Raw genomic sequence first — 21,298 nt, 5'->3', positions numbered from 1 at the left:
AGGATGCAGGGGCAGGCTGGTCGAGGCCCCAGGCGCCGATGAAGGCGTGAATCTCCTGCAGCTGCAGTCACCAGATGCTCTTCTGTTGACCCCCTTCTTCAAATGTTGCCTGACGGGCTGGGCTGTATTACAGACAAGTGAGTGGCCCCTCCTGAGTGGTGGGGGCACTTCTCATCCCTGCAGAGAGCAGGGAGGAATCGCTGACCCCCAAGCTCTACGTCTGAGAACAGTCTTCCCCCAAAACAAGGACAGACAGGCTGCCCGCCCAGGACCGCCGCCCAGGGCCGCCTGGCCCTTGTGGGGACCTTGGTCAAGCTGCGATACCTGCTGACCTTTAGAAACAGAGGCAGGCGCTGCTCCCTCCTGCCCAGTGCCCTTGGAGTCCTGAGGCACTTTCTGGGCCCTGGTTTGCCTGTGTGGAGGGGAGGCCACATGACCTCCTGGTGGGTTAAGCAGGGGCCACCGGGCTGTCTTGCGTCCTCAGACGGCTGTCGCTGCCAGTGGTGACGTAGCGGTGAGACATGGGCCAGCCCCTCCAGACCAAAGCCTCAGATCTGTGCGAGTCCTGCTCAGGTGATTCTTAGGGTTCTACAAGCTTGAAACACGTTTCTTGTGACAGAGCGTCTGTCCTCAGGGGTTTCCCAGCCCCTTTCCTGGTACTTCCCCATTTCCCTTCTCAGTTCCCGTTTTTATCCCCAGAACCTTGTGGGGCTCCCTAGGATCCCACTCCTTCCTTGTGACCAGAATTGTGGAGCAAGAGAATCCAAGGGCCTGTGTTTGAGTTCCTGGTGGATCGCTTTCATTTTCAAGTCTGATTCAGTTAAAGGAGCCAGTTCTTCAAGAGTCATGAAGATTGACCAGAGAGAGCAAATTCCTGAAGCTCTTGGGGTGCCACCCATCTGCCCACATCCATGTTCCCCGAAGCCCCACAGGGACTCGACGGGTACCCCACTTCAGAAAGCAGCGGCCTGTGACATAGTCACAGCTCAGAGCATCAGGGATTGGTCTCTCCTGCCGGGAGGGAAGAAGCTGGCAGTAAGATGTGTACACAGAGGTCTGTTTTAGCCTGAAGGACCGTTCAGTTAATTACAGTTAATTACGTCATCAGGTCTGAGGCTCCTCGATCCCCCGTGTCTCCCGCCACGGCTTTTGTCTTCTCTGAGTCCGGCCACAGGGGACAACATCAAGGGGGGATTTCCTTAGGCGGACGCCTGACACTGGGATCTGGTTTCAGAAACCACTCACCTATGGTCTCAAGATACTTGAGCCAGTTCCTGGCGAAAGGCGCCGGCGCTGTGTGCCCGACCCCCTTCCTCCCCGCCACCCACTCCGTCTGCTCTGCTGTTACGACGTCTGTCTGTAACCTGAGGCACCTTGCGTTTTCTGCAGGCCTGCAGCGACAGGGTCTCGGTACCAGTTTTGGACGTCCACGGCCGTGTATGTCGGAGAGGCTGGCTGCTTCCTCGCTTCTTCAGAAACCAGCGCCCTTACCTCTGGGCTGACATGTGCAGCTGGCAGTGAGGGGAGCTCTGCTTGCTCCCCGGTGAGACAAGAGACTCTCGAAGACAAGAGGCGAGGGGCACTAACCCTGGTGGACCAGGAGGACCTTCCGGATACTGGGGTCTTTCCCTAGGGAGGCCTGGCCGAGCCGCGAGCTCGAACCTGGACCCACGTGTCAGGGTATCACAGAGGGAGCCGGGATGAGATGCGCTCAGGGCCACTGCCAACCGCGGGGTCTTTTGTTTTGCTTCAATACGGAGTCCTGGTGTTTGTTCCCTCGGTACATATGAGGTTAGCGACTGACCACAAACGTTTGAAGGATCGATTTCTGTGATATGAATATTTTATTAATGTTTGGCAAAAAAAGCCCTTTTTCCTTCCCCACAATTTTCCAGAAAGCTATCACTGACTCTTCACATTTTTGTTCCTCAGCTAGGGTAACAAACGGTGTCTAAATGTCTTCCTGCTTGAGTTAGGGCTTGAGTCAGCTGCATCAGAGTCAGAACACCTTTTTCAGAGCCCCATTGGACCCAGACCCTCTGGGATTCCTGTTGTTTTCCCCTAATATACCCCTGTCCAGAGCAAGCCCCCTCTGGACCCTCGGGGGCAGGAGCCCCAGGACGCAGGGTTTGGTGGTAATGTCTAGGCTACCGAAAAGCGCCTGTGAGTCCAGCCCACCCGTGCAGGTGCCGGGGGAGGAGCAGAAACGCCGTTCCTGGCCGCAGGGCGTCGAAGAGGGATGGCCATGTTCAGAATGGTCCACCAGAGAGCCAGGGAGATGGGGACAGAAACAGACAGAATCGCTTTGTGGAGAAGAGCCCAGAAACAGTGAGGCTCCCGCAAGTGCTAACAGCCTCAGGAAGGGCGTCTGTCTAGCCGGGGCTGCCTGGGGCTGGAAGCCCCCGCATCCCAACCGCTTCCCCGTGAGCTCTGACTGAAGATGCCAAAAGCCAAAACCGTGGCTTTATGAGGTGCTCCGGCTGGGCTGCGATGGAGAGGGAGCATGGAAAATAAGACAAAGAGCACACGCAGACTCTGGGGTGCCAGTGAGGGCGGGAGAGCCCAGGAGAGCCTGGGGTGAGCGTGGCCCTCAGCGTTTCTGAGCAACCTTTGCGTCTCCTGTTCTGCCGAATGTCCTTGCATCCTTCCGTCTGGGAAGCTGACTTGGGCAATTCCATATTCTCTCATTTCCGTTCTGGAACGCCTAGTATTTGAGTGCTGGGTCTCCTGGTCTCGGAATTTCTTACCTTTCTCGTCTGTTTTCCTTCTCTGCTCTGCTTTCAGGGAGTTTTCTTTATTGTGGGGGTTCCTTCAAGTTCTCTCGTCAACTATCGGAATCGATCCCAACAACTCTTTCCTATTCTCTGAGCACTTCTTTTATGTAAATCCTGTTCTAGTAACAGAGATTGAACACGTTTCATGGGCGTATTGATGAGTTTTCTTTTAGTTTTTTTTTCTTGCATCACCTCTGCTGCCTCCAACTTGCTTTGCTTCATTGGTTTTAGCCTCTGGTTTTCGTGCGAGGGCAGAAATGCCAGCACTTGTGGGCATGTTAGAATTACCAGGAAATCCTTAAAAACTCAAGTGTCCAGACCACAGGCCAGTTGAATTATAATTGAATTATAATCTCTGGGACTAAGATGAAATACTTAGTACTTTTCAAAGCTCTCCAGGGTTCTGTGGATAAGCCCTGTTGCTTCTCCACGTCCCTCCTCTGCTGTCCTGAGACTCCACTCTCTTGTCTGGGTCATTCGCCCATCTGCCTCCCGTTTCTAGTGTTCTGTTGCCTCCATGTCTCCTCATGTTACCTCTTGTTTCTGAGTGGGTGTCACCCGTTTATTGCTGTGGTGGTTTTAACAGGGTCTGAAGAAGGCGCAGAGCGTGGAGTAAGACAGGGAGGAAAGGAAGGGCTCTTAGAGGACGTCAGTTCCAAACCAGGAGGAAGGGTCCTTCTAGTTCAGTTCTGGTGGATACGGACACAGGTACAGCTGTATCAGCAGTGATTTTACTTTGCTTCATTTATTAAAAACGGGGCTATTCCCTGAAAATCCACCCAGATTTTCTTTGACTACGAGAGCCCTGGCACCACCCTCGTCTACAGTTAAAACTTCACAAGGTCAGTGTTTACTCATTTATGGTTTAGTCACTAAGTCCTCTTTGTGACCCCACGGACTGTAGCCCTCCAGGCTCCTCTATCCATGGGGTTCCCCAGGCAAGAGTACTGCAGTGGGTTGCCATTTCCTTCTCCAGGGGCTCTTCCTGACCAAGGGATCAAACCCAGGTCTCCCGCATCATAGGCAGATTCTTTACCAACTGAGCTACGAGGGAGTCCCTACTGATTTATAACTAGTGATAACAGACTTGGTGCAAGTTTGCTTTTCTCTATTTGTTCTGGTTAAAAAATTAGTGTAAACAATATTGCAAACTGGTAAACTGATTAAGAGAAAGATATTCAAGGATCTTACTAGAACTTAAATGCAGGAAGATGAACAAGTTGCTGTGACTACAGATGCTGCTGATCTGGTCTGCTCTGCCCTGAACCACACTTCAGTAGCTGTTAATCTGTGTCACTGAATTAACAGAACTGGAATAAAATTCTTCCTTCTTTTTAAACAGATTTCATAATTTTATTTTTTTACATACGTTTGGTCTGCCTGAACTTGGGACTGTGGCGTGTTTAATGAAAATAACAAGAAGACCAACTGTGAGGTGGAACATGTCATTTCTAGTTAATAAACCAGTAAACACAGGCAAGGAATCCCGGCTGTAAAGCACTGCGCCTTTCCACAGTCAATTAATGCAGAATTATTTGGCATGTTCAATTCTGTAGCTAGGTGGGAGGTTGGTGTATTTAATTGCGCTCAAGCTCACGCACTTACCTATGAAGCAGGGCTCTCTTTCCTGCTCTCAGGGCCGGTAACGGAACCCGGGGCAGCGGTGCCTCGGCCGCCCCGCCCCGGAAGCACGGTTGGTTTGTCTCCCCCACCGTGACCCCTGCCCTCTCCCCCTCTCTCTGTCTTTCCTTCTTCGCTGATGAACTTCCAGCGCTCTGGTCCCTGTGCCGGGGCCAACTGGTACACTTTCTCCCATGTGTGGGTGGATGTGACTCAAGGATGTGAGCCCAGACCTAGCTACACATCCTGCCTTTTGAAGGGTGTGGGTGAGTGTGTGTGTGTATGTGAGTGTGAGTGGGTGTGTGTGTGTAAAGTGTGGCTTTCTCTCAGAAGCCTGGGAGTTTCGCTCACTCCTGGCTGGTCTGTCTACCACAGCAGTCCTGAGTGGGGCCAGTGGAGTGAAAGAGAAGGCAGGGAGCCGGCCTCGGAAAGTCACACGAAGGCTCCAGTGGGACTGGTGACATCCAGCCTTATGAGTGTGAAATTTACAGACTCCCAGTTTCCCCAGCAACACAACTGCACCTCTTTTGTTTCCTGTTGAGAAAATAGATGACTAAGAGCTATTTTATCCATCAATTCTGTCAAATAGGCTTGACTTTTGCCAACCACACTGGTGTGACCGAACATGTGAACGACGGTCAGAGTCCGTGCGTGCCCGTGTTCAGTCAGCTGCCGCTTAGGGATGGTACGTGGCTTCTAGAAACAGAAGGGCTTCCCTGTGGCTCAGCTGGTAAAGAACCTGCCCGCTGTGGAGGAGACCCGGGTTCCATCCCTGGGTTGGGAAGATCCCTTGGAGAAGGCAATGGCAGCCCACTCCAGTATTTTTGCCTGGAAAATCCCATGGACAGAGGAGACTGGTGGGCCACAGTCCATGGGGTCGCAAAGAGTAGGACACAACTGAGCGACTTCACTTTCTAGAACTCACACTCTAGTGAGTTGAGTACATGAAGGTTTAGACCCTGAGAGTCTAGACGTCCAGAGGTTTGGTTCACAGCCAAGCTCTCTGAAATGCTCTGGCTTCTCCCTCACGGCCCCAAGGAGCTTACTGGGGCTCCTGCCACGGACCTGCTTTCCCTGTAGCTTAAGGACTGGAAGGGCAAGAAGTTTTCCTTGAAAGCTTTTTACTCTCTGATGCTTATATCTCAATGGCCAATCCTTCTACAAAAGAGGCTGAAGAATGTAGTTTTTTAGCCGAACACATAATCCAGGTGTCTCTTAGAGGGAAGACGGGGAAAGGACATTAGACAGACTGCTCGCGACCTGTGACATGGTCTGTCCAGAGACCAGGCCGAGTGAGCGCATGGGTCCGTGGGCAATGAGGGGCTTCTTCACACGTGGGCCAGAGACCCCAGCCCCGGTGTCCCCAGCACTCTGACTCCCCGAGACTGGGGTCTTGGGTGCTGGGTGTAAAGCATTTCCCAGAGGAGGCAGCTCATAGCAGTAAACGGAATGCTGAATACGGAGAGAGAGGAGATGGGTGCACATCCTGAGGAGGCAGCTCATAGCAGTAAACGGAATGTTGAATACGGAGCGAGAGCAGGTGGATGCACATCCTGAGTGATGCTCAAGCTGGACAAGCTGCTTGACTTCCTGGAGGCTCAGCTCTCCCCTGCCAGGAGGACACGCTCACCTTTACTCCCGGGAGGGCCGAGATGAGCCGGGGTCTGCGGACGTGTCTTGGCTGGGAGCCTCGCACACGGTGCTGCTGACTCAGCGGCCTTTAACCTGAGGAGCTGGGGTCGCAGGCCCACCCCGGACTGGGAGACCCCCGGACTGGGGGACCCCCGGACCGGGCAGATGTGAGCTGCTGGACCTTCACCTGGAGTCCCACACGTGGGTGCTGGGGTCGACGGCCACAAGGTCATTCCCAATGCCAAATGGCGCCTTGTGAGCCGCTCGGCCCGGGGAGCAGGTGCAAATCGGATCTCGCGAGGCGCGGGCCAGTGCCCGCCGCAGCCCACCCTCCCTGGGCTCTGCTTGCGAGTCTGCTTTGTGTTTCAGGAGTTTCGTTTTTATACTGGCTCGTTTACAGATGTTTGATCAGGTGTGAACTTCTACCAAGAAGACTATAAAAAAGCAATTTAACCAGGGAGTCTGAAATGCCATACGAAGGGTCGGCCTCTACACGAATTACGTACTGGACTTTAAAAATGAACAAAGTTGCTCTTTCTTTTTCATTTCCTTGCGAAGCTCCTAGAAGGAAAGTTCAGGAGTTCACTTCGCCTGTTCGGGGCAGCTGTCCCAGCAGCCACACTGTCCTGTCTGACCTCAGTTCTTCTCTTTTCCTGACACGGCCTCTCCCTCCTGCTCACCAGGCAAACACCTGGGTATGTTTTCAGGCCTGGCTCAAGGGGCAACGCCGCCTCAAAGCCTCCATAGCCAGGAGCCCCCGGAGGAAGCCCTCTTTCCCCTGGGCTGGGGTAACCCTGCATCTTTATCGTAAGAGCGTCAGGCGCTGATTGAGAGCTTACCACGTGCCAGCCGCTGGTCTAAGTGCTTCACATGCGTTCACTTCATGCTCATGAACGCTCTGTAAGGTCAGAACCCTTATCATCTTCAGCTTACAGATGAAAATTGAGGCACAGAAAGGTTAAGTAGCTTGCGCAAGATCACACAGCTAGAAAAAAAAAGCCAAGGCAGGACATTCATCCAGTCTCTTAAGCAATTATAACCCATACAAGATAATTCTTTTAATAATACACTTCTCAGTTTTTCTCACTTGATTATAAGAATTTTCCGTCAAGGGCTTTGTCTTATTCCTCTGAACATATTCAGCATTCTATCTTGAATGGATGAATGAATGAAGGGGTATACACATACCAGCATGGGGAAACAAATTCAAACAGTACAGGAAACTTGAAAGTGATGAGAAATTACACTATGGCTCCAACTCAAGTTTCTCTCCACAGTGCATGCTGTTGAATTTCCTGTGATTTCTTTTAGGAATGCCAGCCTATATGTATCTGCTTTAAAGAATTCATCCAAGCAGGATCAAACTTGAACACATTCTGTTCATTCCTAGTACATACAGGGCTATTTTTAACTTAGCAAGACTGAAAAGCGTTTCCCATCCATCCACCGTCCATCCATCCGTCCATCAGCAGACGCTTGAGTCTCTTCCACATTTGGCTGTTGTGGATAATGCTGCTGTGAACAGGGCTGCGCAGATACATTTCTGCATTCTTGCTTTTAGATCTTTTGGGTGCACCTCAGCAGCGGGACTGCTGATCGTATGGTGGCTGTCTGGTTGAATCTTTGGAGAATCCGCCTCACCCTTTGCCCTGCTGGCTGCGCCATTTTATGTTTCCACCATCAGTCCACAGGGTCCCGATTTCTTCACGTCCTCACCAACACTTACTGGTTTTATGCTAGGCTCCCAGGCGCGATGGGTGTGGGGCTTATGTTATTTTACTTCTCTGCCCATGTGGCATGTGGGATCTTAGTTCCCTGACCAGGGATTGAACCCATGGCCCCTGTAGTGGAAACTCAGGGTCTGAACAGCTGGACCGCCAGGGAAGTCCCCTGGCTTATATGACTCTTCATTCAAGAAAAATCATCCTTCACCCTGGGTTTGGGTGGGAGTGTTTTAAGGAGAAACAACAGAAGCAAAGCTCTCTGTGGGACGTGGCTCAGGGCGTGTTTGTCAGCCAGCGTCTGGGCCCAAATAAGGGATCCGACCTTTAAACTGGCTGGGAAGTGCTGCACCGCCCCGCCAGGCTGACCCCCAGCGACCTCCCCGGGGATTCCTGAGTGTTAAATTGTGCCCTGACTCTGGGTGGGAACGGCCTGCTCTAACAAAATGCTGGTGACTGCTTTGTGCTGGCGTTTATGGCAACGAGAGAGTGTTCTTCCAAGTGTCGGGGTCAGGCATGGATACGCCTCCCGGGAGGAGGTGGACTTGCTCCGGGCGGTGGAGTCTGTGCAGACAGCTGACCCGGCTGTTCTGGGGACCCTGCATCAAGCTGGTGTTTGTGATGCTTTTCTTTTTCCAAAAACACTTCCACATTCGTCACTGTATGTCAGCCCCTCAGTGATCTTTAAAACTAGGGGCGATAAGCCAGCGTCTCTAACGTGGAGCGCTGTCCGCAGGGGGTGCAGCTGGTTAGCAGAAACACCCCTAGGATCCAGCCTCCTGACTGTGGGCCAGTGATCCATCTGACAGAGATGGTCCCCTCCCAGAGTTAGGATTTCATGCCTTTGAAGAGCCTGCTTTCTTCAGGACTTTTTCTGGCTTCAAGCAAAGTACCCTGTCGAGCAGTGGCAGAGGGCAGCTTGTATCTGGCCCTTTCTCTGTGGACCCTGGTGGTAAAGACCAGCTCTATGAGGATGGGCACAGCCCTGGGGCCTCCCTAACCTTGGCAGGTGCCACCTAGTGCCCCTCACAAGCCTTCAAGACCAAGGCTGGTTAACTCTGCTCAGCTTAAGGCTAGAGACCTCTGCTGATGACTCTCATGATGGTTAAAACCAATGTCTCCAAGCATGAATGCCATAGACTGAGGAATGCCCTGGGTCTCCTCTTGTTGCTCTGCGTAGCTTGAGTCAGAGATCACGGGAAGTTCTGTGTCATCAGAGAAGGTCTCTGAGTGACCGGTGGTTCCCAGCTGGACTTAGGGCGGCCTGAAGTAGGTACAGGTCTGAGTGGCCCTCCCCAGGCTACTTGCACAAACACAAACCCACGCATAACCAGTCTGTCTTCTGGAACTTGCTCTCTGTGAGCTGAGTGGCCGGGGCACCGGGGCTCATGGACACAGCAGGTGGACACCACTGATGGACAAAGGCGGCCAGCTGAGCGTGGTGGCGTCGCTCCACAGAGGTCATCCCCAGCTCAGGTGGCCCCTGCTGAGAGTGAGCCCCGGGGCATGATGAAGCTGTTGTTCCAGGGACAGCAGAGTCAGCGCCCGGGGGTTTCAGGTTTCGTGACTGTTAGTGGGAACACGGTGAAGGTTTCCTCAAATAGACGGGCTCACAGCGTGTCCTTTTCTGCTTTAAAACAAAAGAGGAGAAAAACCCACCTCACATGCTACCTCTGACATGTTATATACTTACTTGCAAGATGTATGCCTTTGATTGATTATTTATATCTTTACAGAAGCACCTTCTTTGTCAAGGATACTACAACTGGAGGAAAGAGCTTTTGTTTCCAAGGAAAAACAGTCATCGGTCACTCTTAGGTCGCTCTTCAAAATGACTCCCCAGAGCCTACTTAAAAATTACAGACCCGAAATGTTGCCTTATGTCTTTTAAACCAGAGATACCCAACGTTAGCATTACTTAAAAATAGTTTTTAATTAGTGGATAATGTTACACATGAGATGCCCTTCCAAAGCATCTTAGCACTTTACAGCTTCTCAGATGATACCACCCTGTGAGAGTGTGTTCTTGAGCCCTGGGCTGACTCCCCACGCAGAAGCTCCTGAAGGGTAACCAGGTTTCCTCCTGTGTCATGCTCAAACACAGTTTGAAAATAAAAAGTCTTGCCCTCATTTCATTCCATCTTTACTGAGCCAGAGGTAAGAGAATTTCATGAGGAAGTTTGGAAGTAACTGGTGACTTGAGGATATTTAGAATATGGACCATCTGAGGGTGAAGACAAGGACTGCTAAAAAATACCTCCACAAATTTGTAAGTTGCATTCATCAAGGAAATGTTGTGCTAAACTCATTCTTTCTTCTCCTGAGTTATTAAACTGGCTGACGTGAGAGTGCCGTGACTTAGATAAATTTCCACAGCTCAGTTTCTTGCCGTGTCTTGTGGGAAATGCAGAGGCATGTGAACTGGCCAGCAGCAGAGCGGTGATGCTGTGGTTGGCTAGAGAACTATCCCCAGGACAGAGCCCGGGGCCGTGGTCCTCAGCGTCCTTCCTGCTGTGGCTCGGTCGGAGGCCCTCTGTTCCCGCCCTGACTCCTGTGCGTGGCTGTGTGCAGACCAGCTCCCTGGCACTCAAGAAAACACACCTCCAGACCAGTTAGGGTGAGAGATATTATTATGAGAATAAATGCACCACTGCGACCTGGAAAACGGACGGCCAGCAGATTTCAGTACCTGGGACACAATTAGTACCAAAGTGTTTGAGCATCTGTGAGGGACCCTAAGTAAAGCAGGCTGTGCTGTGACCTTGCCCTTCGTCTCAGCCTGCGCAGCATCTAAACTCCAGTGTTAAAGACACTGTAAGGCGCGCTTCCAGTCTCCCGGGGAGGCCCGGCTCCACAGCTGAGAGCAGCCTGCGTGAGAGAGGCGGCTTCACATCTCCAGGGGAGGCTTTCAGGACCGGAAAACCTACAGATGAGGGAAGCTTTAAGCCAGTACATACAAGTGGTTAATTTTTAAAAATGAAGCTTTGATGTCCCATCCAAAAGTTTTCAAAACAAGGCTTGATTTCTATAAGTTTTGCTCCAAATGGACTTCTCTGATAAACAGACATGTCAACATGATCAATTACTATTTGGGTAAATATTTTAAAGAACTGTAAGAAATTATAAGAAATAACTTGTTATTCTATCCTGCCTCTGGACGGCTAGTCCTTGGACGATGGTGACACCGTCTTGCTGGTTGTCTCTTCACCCTGGCTGTCTCAGGCACGTGCCATAGAGGCTTGGTGAATTAAACGCTAGTTCACAGACCTTGCAGAGGAGTCTTGGCTGTGACAGAACTCTCCGCTTAAGACAAAGTTTGCAAATTAGATGGCTAGGACCTGGAGGAGGTAACCCCAGGGCAACTGTTCCCCACCCTTGACTGTGCGTTACTCACAGGAGCTGCCCAAGAAAATACACAGGGCGCCGCTTAGAATGGAATTTCAGAGAACGAACGATTTTTTTTGGTAAGGGACACACATTAATAATTATTTGTCATTCATCTGAATTTAAATTTAACTGGGTGTCCTGTGTGTTCCTTTGCTAAACCTCATAAGTCTAAGGCTTTAGAAAGGGTTGAAACGAGGTTCTCACTTTGGCGGTTTGGCCTGGGATGGGGCGCCAGGGCTGGGGTGCTTCAGAGGCTCTCCAGGTGACTATTCTGCAGGTGGGGTCGCGGGGCGCTGTCCTGTAGGGTACATTTCGACCTTAAACCTGTTCTCATGACCTCCAGTTGGAAGCATCTGCGCCTCCTTTCCGAGGTATCCCGGGCCTTAGGACCCCAGGGGCCAGTGGTGGGGGTCTGTGGCCCGCAGGCCTGGGGAGAAGCGGGAGCTGTGAAGTGGCCTTGACATCTCTGCCCTTCCTGAGACAGCGGAGCTTTACCCTGGGAACTTCTCCCTGTTAGAATTCTCCCGAAAAGAAGTGTCTGTGCCCAGGCGCTGGGCTCCTTGGCTCATCTTGCCATCACAGATGCTGCTCCCAGCTCTGCACGGTCCTCAGAGGTGATGCTCAGCCCCTGGGCACCCTGAGTTCTCAGGAGGCCTCCTACACCCGAGTTCCCACACCAGGGCACCCCACAACCCAGGGAGGCCTCAGACTAGGAGAAGGGCCAGGCTTTGCTGGCCCCTCCAAGTTTGATCGTGTATGAGAGCCGAGTCTAGGCCTTAAACCCTTCGGACTCCCCACTGGAGAATGCTGCTGCCTCCTGGGGCCCAAGCCCAGCATCGGGGCCTGTCAGCCAGGAGCAGGCCTTGCAGGGTTTGTCTTCCCAGCTGGAATCCACAGCGGTGTGTCTCTGGATTCCCGCTTGCTTTTCTCTGCTCACTTGGTGGTGCTGGTCACACGCCTGAACTGGGGAGCTTGCCACGGCCTTGGGTCTGAGGCAGGCGAGGCTCCTCTGAAGACAGTGCCCAGTGGGAGGAAGGGGACTCGAGCGTGAGGTTAGGCCTGGCCCTGGGTTTCTTTGAGCCGGACACCACGCCTCCCTGGCAGCTCCACAAATAAGACACAGCACTGTGGATGGAGACTGGAACCCCTGAGGGCAAGCCAATGCAAGTGTAAGATGGTGGGTTTCATTTTAGATTTGTACGGTTTGAAATCCTGATACCATGACAAAATGGTAAGATCTAGTAATCATTGGAATCATGGGATTAAACACAGAGTTCTGAGCTCATTTGTGTAGAGTTTAGTTGAAGGTGTCCGTGAGTCCTCCAAGGAGAAAAAACTGGGGCTCGGTGCTCACAGATGTCAAGCACACGGAGGAGAAGCTGGGAGCTGCGTGATAATGGCCAAGGCAGGAAGACGTGCCAAACAGCTGTCAGCTCCTGATCACATGTGGACCCTGAGGACCGCTGCTGCGATGAGGTCTAAGATGAAGGCACAGCATCGCCTGCGAGGATGGGATTGTCTGCCATCTGATAGGCGCGTGGCTGATGGAGGGAGGCTAAACCGTTAGATATTTTTACTAGTGACCTATCAGAGATGCTCATTTAGAAAGAAACCAGATAGCATTTTCAAGGATGTGAGCTCTGTAGGAAAATTACTGAGGTGTCCTAGCCAGAAGACAAACCCGGTCTTAATAAAGACTTCTGCACTGAGGCAGCCGTGGAGGGAGGAGGCCAGAGCTTTTAATTTGAGTTGGAGTACAAAGTAAGACGCCAAAAGATTAAGTGGAAGGAACATATAGTCCTGGATATAAACAAAACACAGCCCTGTGAGAAGCCCAGCGCTGGCAGAATCCTTGAGCCTATTAGCAGCTAATTAACTCCTGTGCTAGCTCGGGCTAATGAGACCGATGGCCTGGTCACAGCAAATCCGAGAGGGGACAATTCCTTCTGTCTTGTTAGTGGGGGGAATGGAAACGGGACACGTGGCTTTTTTCTTTTTCCAGGGCCGAAATTCACGACGACAAAGGCTACACTGTATGGCAGATCTGTGAAGTTAAACTTTAAGATCAACTCCTTGGTATCCTCTGAAAAAAATGATTTGAAAAACGACTTGAAGAGAAGCTAACAAAATATAATGCTTAAAGGCAAATTTAAAAAAACAATTTTCATCAGAGAACGTGACTCATAAGCACACATTTTTGTTATTTCTAAGCGTAAGTACGTTTATAGATTCAGTCAGCTTTCCCAGCTTCAGCTTCGGAGCTGGTGTTCTTTGGCTAGTACTTGAATTTAGTAAGGAAACTTATTTAGCATTATGAATTATTAAAGCATTGTTTAGAGGCAGTATATTTAGATATAAAGATGAGACTAATTCTATCAAAATTCTTATTTTTTAATTTTGATAATGATGTTAGGTTACCTGGGGGAAAAGGTTATGTATACTTTCAGACATGAATTTGGTTAAATCAGTATAGATGGGAGCAAGGTTTAGTAAAAATATGGATGATTATGAAATGCATATGAATAGTATGCTGTTTCATTAAATATATATACATATATATATATCCATGTTATAGTTTTAGTTATTTAATCACTTGAAAAGAATTCCTACATTCTAGAATTTTTGAGTTAAGGATTTTTTTGCAGCTGGAGTCCCTATTTTATAGAACATGGATTTTCATAGGAGTTGGAATCCTCATCTGGTTAATTTTCTTTAAAATTAAAAAAAAAGCCCCACATTTGACTTCGACATTAATTGTTATTACTTTTAGGAGAGAAAAAAATTTGAGGTGCTACTAAGAGTAGACTCATAAAAAGGACTTAATATTTTTTATAACATTTACGCGAGAAACTGAGCTTATTTATTTTTAAATAACACTACTTCTGTGTTAAATAGGGAAAATTGTGCCGATATGAGTGGCTTTGTGGAGTGAGCAGAAAACGAGCAGCAGCCAAGTGCTAGCGGGTGAAGCAACGTCCAGGCTCAGACGTGGCCGACGCAGCCACAGCAAGTCACATATTTGTGTAAATGTACCCCAGCAATAATGAGGTCAGCTTGAAAAATATATTGCTTATAACTGAATTAAATCAAAATGAAAAATTTTATAGTGATTGTTAAACGCCAAATTGAACTGATCTCATTAAATGTGAAATTCAAGTATATTTAGACTTTTGCCTAAATTTTAATACATGAAAATAATGAGACATGACCAGAAGAGTTGGAAAAAGTTACTTCTAACTTTTTTTTCTTTTAGCAGTCTCTCATTTCACAGCTTAGATGTATTTTCTGGAGTTGGATGAAGTAGCCTAGCGTGTGAGCCTCCAGCGCGCCGCGCGTCGCAGTGAACAGAGGACGGGCTGCCGGCGTCGGCCTGGAGGTGGAGCAGACGTGAGCGTTCTGCTCGTGACCCGTCACCTAGTGCGGTTATCTTTCGTGTGAGTCAGGTTCACAGAGAAGAAAGAGCTCATTAAACTCGAGGAGGGGCTGCAGTGGCGTGGAGTGAGCGTAGACGAGGTTTATACGAGGTTGTAACTGAAAACAGACTTCAGTTCTGGGCTTGGGATACCCACAGCTGCAGCTTGCGTCCAGGTGGGTGCAGTGCCGCGTGGGCTGCGGCCAGCTGTCGCCTCCTCGTGGGCATTGATTTATCTCCTGCTCTTCCGGGGGCAGTCTGGCCAACAGTCTCCAGGAAGATGGATGAGCAGCTGGGTGCTGTGTTGCTTCCTGTGGAAACCCACGGAGAATTCCAGGTGGGCCCCCACAAGCCCAGGAAAGTAGGCCAGCCCCTCCTCGTTTTCAGACCCTGTCCAGCCCCAATCTACTCCATTTGGATACAAGTGCAGGCACTGACAGAGTTTCCTTAATCCCCACTATTAGGTCTTATTTGAGAAGAAGTTTTCCCTCCAAACAAAAGTAGTCACTTTAAAGTTTACTGGACCTGTGTCCTTCTCACTCTGGCGACCCGATACCAAAAGACAGATTAATGCTTCTGTTTATACCGGTTCATAACATAAAACAATTCTGCAGTTGCCTGTTCTAAGCGTCTAGAGACCTGCTGTGTAGTAACACAGCGGGTAAGGAGAGCTGTGTGCACATTTGGAAACGGTACTGCGGTGGGCGGGTGTTTAGTGAGAGGAGAGGAGAGCACAGTCTGTGACGCATGAGTCCAGTTGGCACTTTAGGGAGGACGGCGTTGTGGGGGAAGTAGCCAGTACTCACAAGAACCATCGCTTTTAGCAGAAATGCTTCCGCTAATTGGGTGCTCTTTGGTAAAGAACCCTCCTGCCAATGCAAGACACGGAGATGAAAGAGACATGGGTTCAATCCCTGGGTGGGGAAGATCCCCTGGAGGAGGGCGTGGCAACCTACTCCAGTACTGTTGCCTAGAGAATCCCTTTACAGAGGAGCCTGGTGGGCGACAGTCCATGGGGTCACAAAGAGTCAGACATGACTGAAGCGACTTAGCACACAAGATTAAAAGCTCCTACAGTTGAGTGGAGCTGAAAAGACTCTCATTTCTCTTCTCTTCAGCTGAGCTGACTGGGCCTACGTGCTCTTCAAGGTCTCTTCAAGTTCTAGATCATTTTATGATTTAGTAAGTTTTCTATTTCTTGTTTTATTTTGAACGTTTAAAACACTGTGTTCCTTCACTGTGACTTGTGTGGCTGGGAACACAAAACAGTGACGTATCCAACCCACCAGATTGGGAAGCAAAGTACTTTCATTATCTCAATTCCTTTAAAATGTCTGATTTAAGCCTGTGGTGTTTCATCTAAGGCAATTTTGTAGGTTTCTCCTTGCTCTGTCTTTGGTCATCGTGGAAAATAAAAAGCATTTTTTCCGTAATGAAAAATGCTACCTTTCCACATGTATTAGTTTTGTTCATGGACGAAGCGATCTTTTTGTGAACAAGAGATTGTTATTCTTATTGGAATCAGTGGATAGCGCTTTCTTTTTAAAAAAAAATAAATGTATTTTTAATTGGAGGATAATTGCTTCACGATATTGTGCTGGTTTCTGCCAGACATCAGGGTGAATCAGCCATAGGCATCCATGTGTCCCCTCCCTCTTGCGCCTCCCCACCTCCCAGCCCATCCCACCCCTCTAGGTTGTCACGGAGCACAGCACGGGCTCTCCCTCTTACACGTGGTGTGTATGTGTCTCCACGCCGCTCTCTTGATTTGTCCCGGCCTCTCCTTCCCCCACGGTCCATGCATCTGTTCTCTCCCACTGAAGCAAGGTGGACAGGCTCAATGCCAGCACTGCCCGAGACCAGGAATTCACAGAGGAGCTGAAGTGCGCATCTCAGGGGTCAGTCCCAGAGCCCCTGCCCCTGAGCAATGCTAGGGAAGGGGCCTCATCACACTCCATTCCCCTCAGACAGAGGGGAGATGCGAGTCTCCTGATAAAGGTCCCGAGAGATCACCCTCCTCCGTGTGGACAGGGCCCGAGGCAGAGGGGAGAAATCAGCTCTGTGGAAGCAACTCCCTCACCAGCTGAGAAATGGAAAGAGAGTCACGTACAAACAAGCACACACGTTTCTGTGATCTGCCCTCAGGACACCTCCACACGGCATCTGGTTATTAAATCATCATCACGGCAGAAGAGCGATTCCGAGGACGCAGGTGCCTGGAAAGGGCCCCCAGAAGCGGTTTCTCAACCAGCAGACAAAGATTCGGAGAGTGCGTTTAACTCCACAGGCTTCAGTCCAGAGTCAGCGGCCTCGCAGACGCTGAGAGCCGCAGGGGCGTTAGAGCATGCGGGCCGTGTGTAGGCGGGCTCCTTGGTCCCAGGACAGGTGCAGGGAAGGGCTTCAGTGTCCGAAGCAAAGGCACTGACTGGGCACCTGGTGTGGCGTCGAGCTCAGCGATGCACAAAGAAAGCTAATCAGATGTTTCAGAGGAAATCACTGCGGCTTGCTTTTGCCTCCTGGAAAATTAGGTTTCATGACCCTCATGAAGTAAAATGTGACCGTGCCAGCACCCGCCTCTAACCTTGTCTCCTCCCATCATCGCAAGTGCTCATTACGTCTGAAGCACGTAAGGCAAGTTGCACTCAAGGTCTGCGTGGTCTGCATTGCTGACAAGGTCTCGGGGGAGCTGGACACAGACCTACTCTGAGTAGAAGGGACCAGCCAACTAAACCTCTGGGCAGAGTCATCACAGACAAGTGTATATCTACAGCATTCGCATAACATTCCAAGTTCAGAGACTTCTCAGAGACGCCTTTTAAAGCCACTTTGCTTTGTAATATGCTTGCAAAACTTGCTGCCCTGGGGAAGCTGCAGAAAGGCAAACCATGGCAGGTGCAGCATTTTGCTCAGTGATTCTAAGCTCGGATCTCTGAACTTCCCTTAAGCCCAGGGGCTACACAACCCTCCCCCTGGAGAATGCTGGGCTCCCCAGAGAGCGCACCCACCCCCGTGAGCCAGCTTCCCAGGGGGCTGGGCTGGACCGCTCGCCGCTTCCTCGGAGCAGGACACAGGAGATGGAGCGATAAAAGCGAACATAAAATAAAAATTAAAGCGCATACGGAGAACACCACGTGAAATGAATCCTTATAAAACTGTCTGCAGTGGAGAAAAATCAAAGGGTTTTATTAGGTGATGAAAAAACCCTGTAAACTTCATGTGGAAACATTCCAAGGTCGGGTCTTGTGTTGTATAAGAGAGTTATACTAAGTAAGACTCATTTTAATCAAATGCACATCAAGGAGCTCAAATCCCATTTGTACCTGAGTTTGAAATTGGTTATTAACACACACACACCCCCCCCACCGGTGCCATTCCTCAGCAACTTTGCAGGTGCTATTCTGGGGACAGAGGCGGCCGCGACTGGGGGTTTCAGATTCACTTTTGTGTGAAGCGTACAAATAACTCCACGCCCTGGGAGGCAGTGTTCCCCACTGCAGCCAGTCTCCTCTCTGCTCACCGGCATTTGCACGGACGAATTCAGTCCCTTGCGATGGCCACATTTTGACCAGGAAGCAAGGCGAGGATTTCAGGGGAGAACAAGGGATGTGGGTGGGAATGTGGGCTTTTCCTTGGCTCCTCCCTCTCCAGATCCCTGCAAGATCATCTTGGAGAGGGGTCTGTGGTCTGCTGGGCAAGCGCCCCTAGACTCGTTCCTCGTGTGTCCCTGGTGGCCGGTGAGGAGGAGGCAGCAGTTTGCTAGATCATCCATCCTGGGGAGGATCGAAGACCCTTGATGGTGGGAGGGAGACGGCAAGGCTGAGGAGCACAGCCTCCCCAGTGTCTCACTGTCGTTCATGCTGCGGTGGGGCTGCCAGGGTGGTGAGCAACCAAAAAGTCCTCCAGAAGCCAGAGGCGTGGGCCCCGAGTGGGCAGAGCCCCGGCTCCCAAACCTGGCAGCTCTTATAGTGCACAGGGCGTGGCTGGGGGTCAAAATGTCAGTCTCCAACCCACTCTTGGAATTTTATGAGGCTCTCGGGAGCACCCAGGCACTGATGGTTTTCAGCCCCCTGCCCAGGTGGTTGAGAAGCAGCAGGTCAGAGCAAAGGAGGATCTGGGCAGGTGAGAGGGTGGAGGGCGACCGGAGGGTGGCTAGGCAGAGCCTCGTTGGCGGCTCCTGGGAAAGGCAGCAGTTAAGGGCAGAGGGCCCAGCGTTTTCTGCTTAGGAAAGACAGGAGAGGTGGTGGAGGGAAGGAAATAAGAAAGTATGAACCTCTTTAAGACGTCTGAGGTGAGTGTGTCTGTCAGCAGTAAGAGGGAAAGTAAAGTCTGTATGATCCACATGCCCGTGTGCCTGGATCTTAGGCCGTCGTTGCTTAGTCGCTCGGTCCTGTCTGACTCTTTGTGACCCCATGGACTGCAGTCCACCAGGCTTCTCTGTCCATGGGATTCTCCAGGCAAGAATACTGGAGTGGGTTTCCATTTCCTCTCCAGGGGATCTTCCAGACCAGGGATCGAACCCACATCTTCTGCATTGCAAGCAGATTCTTTACCACTCTGCCAGCCCAGATCTTTAGGAGAAGAGTCTTAATTTATTCCCGATTAGTTCTAACCAGTTCTTTTAAATCAACAAAGGCAGGCTGGAGAGGAGAGTGGAAGAGAGGGTGTATTTTCAACAGTCAGTGTCTCTAGTCCACAACCTGGTCCCCAAGGAGGAAGGGCAAACCAAGGGTTGGCCTCTCCCAAAACCTTGGGTCTTTACACGCCTGTTCAGGACCTTCTTGTGGCCCACTTGGTCACTCAGCTATAGCAGGGGTTTTGGGGGATGAGACAACATGTGCATGCCCAGTGGCTTCAGTCGTGTCTAACTCTTTGAGATCCCATGGACTGTAGCCCACCAGGCTCATGGGATTTCCCAGGCAAGAACACTGGAGTGGGTTGTCATTTCCTCCTCCCGGGGATCTTTCCAATCCAGAGACAGAACCGAATCTCCTGCGGCTCCTAGGTTGGCAGGTGGACTCTTTACCACTTGAGCCACCTGGGAAGCCCAGACAAAGCTTGAAAGTGTGTGAAGTAAGTCAAGTCTGTTCTCCGTGAAGAGTGGGAGCGCGTCTGAGCAGGGCAGGCCCCACCCACCTTCTCTCGCCGTAGGGGCAGTGACGCGGCGCTGTGCTGCCTGTTTACAAAACTGCTGATTCATCTTGTAATCAAATGAGGGTAAAATGATCCAGGTCTCTGCCCTTGACACAGGCGCCCATTAGGCTTTCCTGAACCAGCACCGTTGATTCTGGCCTCTCTCTTGACACACACCTGGGAGCAGTCATCTTTCCTTGGTGGACACAGCAAGAGGCTTTGGTCTTCCTGGCGGGGTCGTGTTCTCCTGTGACCGCTGACTGTCCCTGATGTTTTCTGCAGCCCAGGGGGTGTCCGCCCAGTAGCTCTGAGGTCCAGGTTGGCACTTCCCTCCCAGGTTTGGTCCTGCCCTGTCCTGCCAGGCCCGGCACGTTGCTCAGCAGGTTGTATCTGCCGGGGACTGTAGGAAGTTTTCTTCCTTAAGGTCCAGAGAGTTTGCATGTGCGCCGAAGATGAAGAGAACCAGATTTCTCTTACAGATGATCTCTACAGTTATCTTGCAGGAGCAGGTGAGGAGACCGAGTTTCAATATTTCTTGTGAAAATTCTTTCCTTTGTCTTGTTTGAGGCTCTGTTTTCCTCTCTCCCCTGTAAGGAGCCTAACCAAAGTTTAACAATTTAACATTACAGCTTTTGTAATTTTGCTTTTGTTTTTCTAAGGCATTGGTTAAAGTTACCCAGAGTGCTCGCTCACCTTGGCCCCTCAATAGCAATAATACACCCTCAGCTCAGCATACAGGCAGTTAGTTTGGTCGTGTCCCATTGGGATGTTAAGAAAACGGTTTTCTGAGGCAGCTATAATCCCCCCACAGAGAGCCGCGGCGATCCCGTAAACCAGCTTAGGGATGCAGACTGTCAGCGGCGCCCGGGGAGCCCGTCTTCAGTGGTGCAGCCTGATGGGGCTTTCCTGCCCGGCCACCAGCAGTCTGGAAAGCACGTTTTCCTTCTTGCGCATGGGTTCAGCAGGCCTGCCGTGCGGTGCCACAGAGTGGAGTGCAGGGAAAGGTCTGTGCCCCGGGCGAGGATGGTGCCCGGGGTCAAAGCTTCACCCTGAAGTTTTTGTTCAAACAGCAAGGAGAACTACAGCTGCTGCCTGTTTGGAGTTCGTCGGGTCCAAGCTCCTCTAGATGTCAGTATGACACAGGGAAACGAGCTATGACAGGCTGTGGCAACGAGGGAAGACCTTCTTACATCATTCAAAGGGGAAGGCGTACCCGATACACAACAGAAGGGAAAAAAAACAGAGCCTCACTTGGAAGCTGGGCTCTCACCTCGCTCAGCGCCAATACTTCTCCTGTTGGTCAAATCAGACCGTGGCACCTAGCGCGTCCTGTGGGCACCCACCACCGACATGGAGACGGCCCTGGAGGCAGCACCACCCACCACCGACATGGAGACGGCCCTGGAGGCAGCACCTGGGGTCGTGGGCACCCACCACCGACATGGAGACGGCCCTGGAGGCAGCACCCGGGGTCATGGGCACCCACCACCGACATGGAGACGGCCCTGGAGGCAGCGCCTGGGGTCGTGGGCACCCACCACCGACATGGAGACGGCCCTGGAGGCAGCACCTGGGGTCAGCACGCCACGTTATCCATTCTGCGTCTTTTGATAGACTGAAAC

The 21,298-nt window shown here is 51.0% G+C and overlaps 1 protein-coding gene across 7 annotated transcripts in view; it reads left to right on the top strand.

The window, feature by feature from the left end:
• The window catches only part of MYLK4 (myosin light chain kinase family member 4), a 70,818-nt gene that overhangs the window by 20,989 nt on the left and 28,531 nt on the right, over nucleotides 1-21,298 (top strand). The window contains exons 2-4 of one of the 7 annotated variants that reach the window (XM_070361424.1): nucleotides 13,137-13,346; nucleotides 14,030-14,182; nucleotides 14,391-20,185. The exons of 3 other annotated variants lie outside the window; for them this stretch is intronic. In XM_070361424.1, the coding sequence (XP_070217525.1) occupies nucleotides 20,129-20,185 (57 nt within the window). In that variant the 5' untranslated portion in view covers nucleotides 13,137-13,346; nucleotides 14,030-14,182; nucleotides 14,391-20,128. Of the gene's footprint in view, nucleotides 1-13,136; nucleotides 13,347-14,029; nucleotides 20,186-21,298 lie in introns of all 7 variants that reach the window. 3 more of the 7 variants (XM_070361423.1, XM_070361425.1, XM_070361422.1) reach the window with 3 other exon arrangements.

This window comes from Bos mutus, chromosome 23 (assembly GCF_027580195.1).
Source record: "Bos mutus isolate GX-2022 chromosome 23, NWIPB_WYAK_1.1, whole genome shotgun sequence".
Taxonomy (NCBI): Eukaryota; Metazoa; Chordata; class Mammalia; order Artiodactyla; family Bovidae; genus Bos; species Bos mutus.
This window is presented reverse-complemented; position numbering and strand designations above follow the sequence as displayed.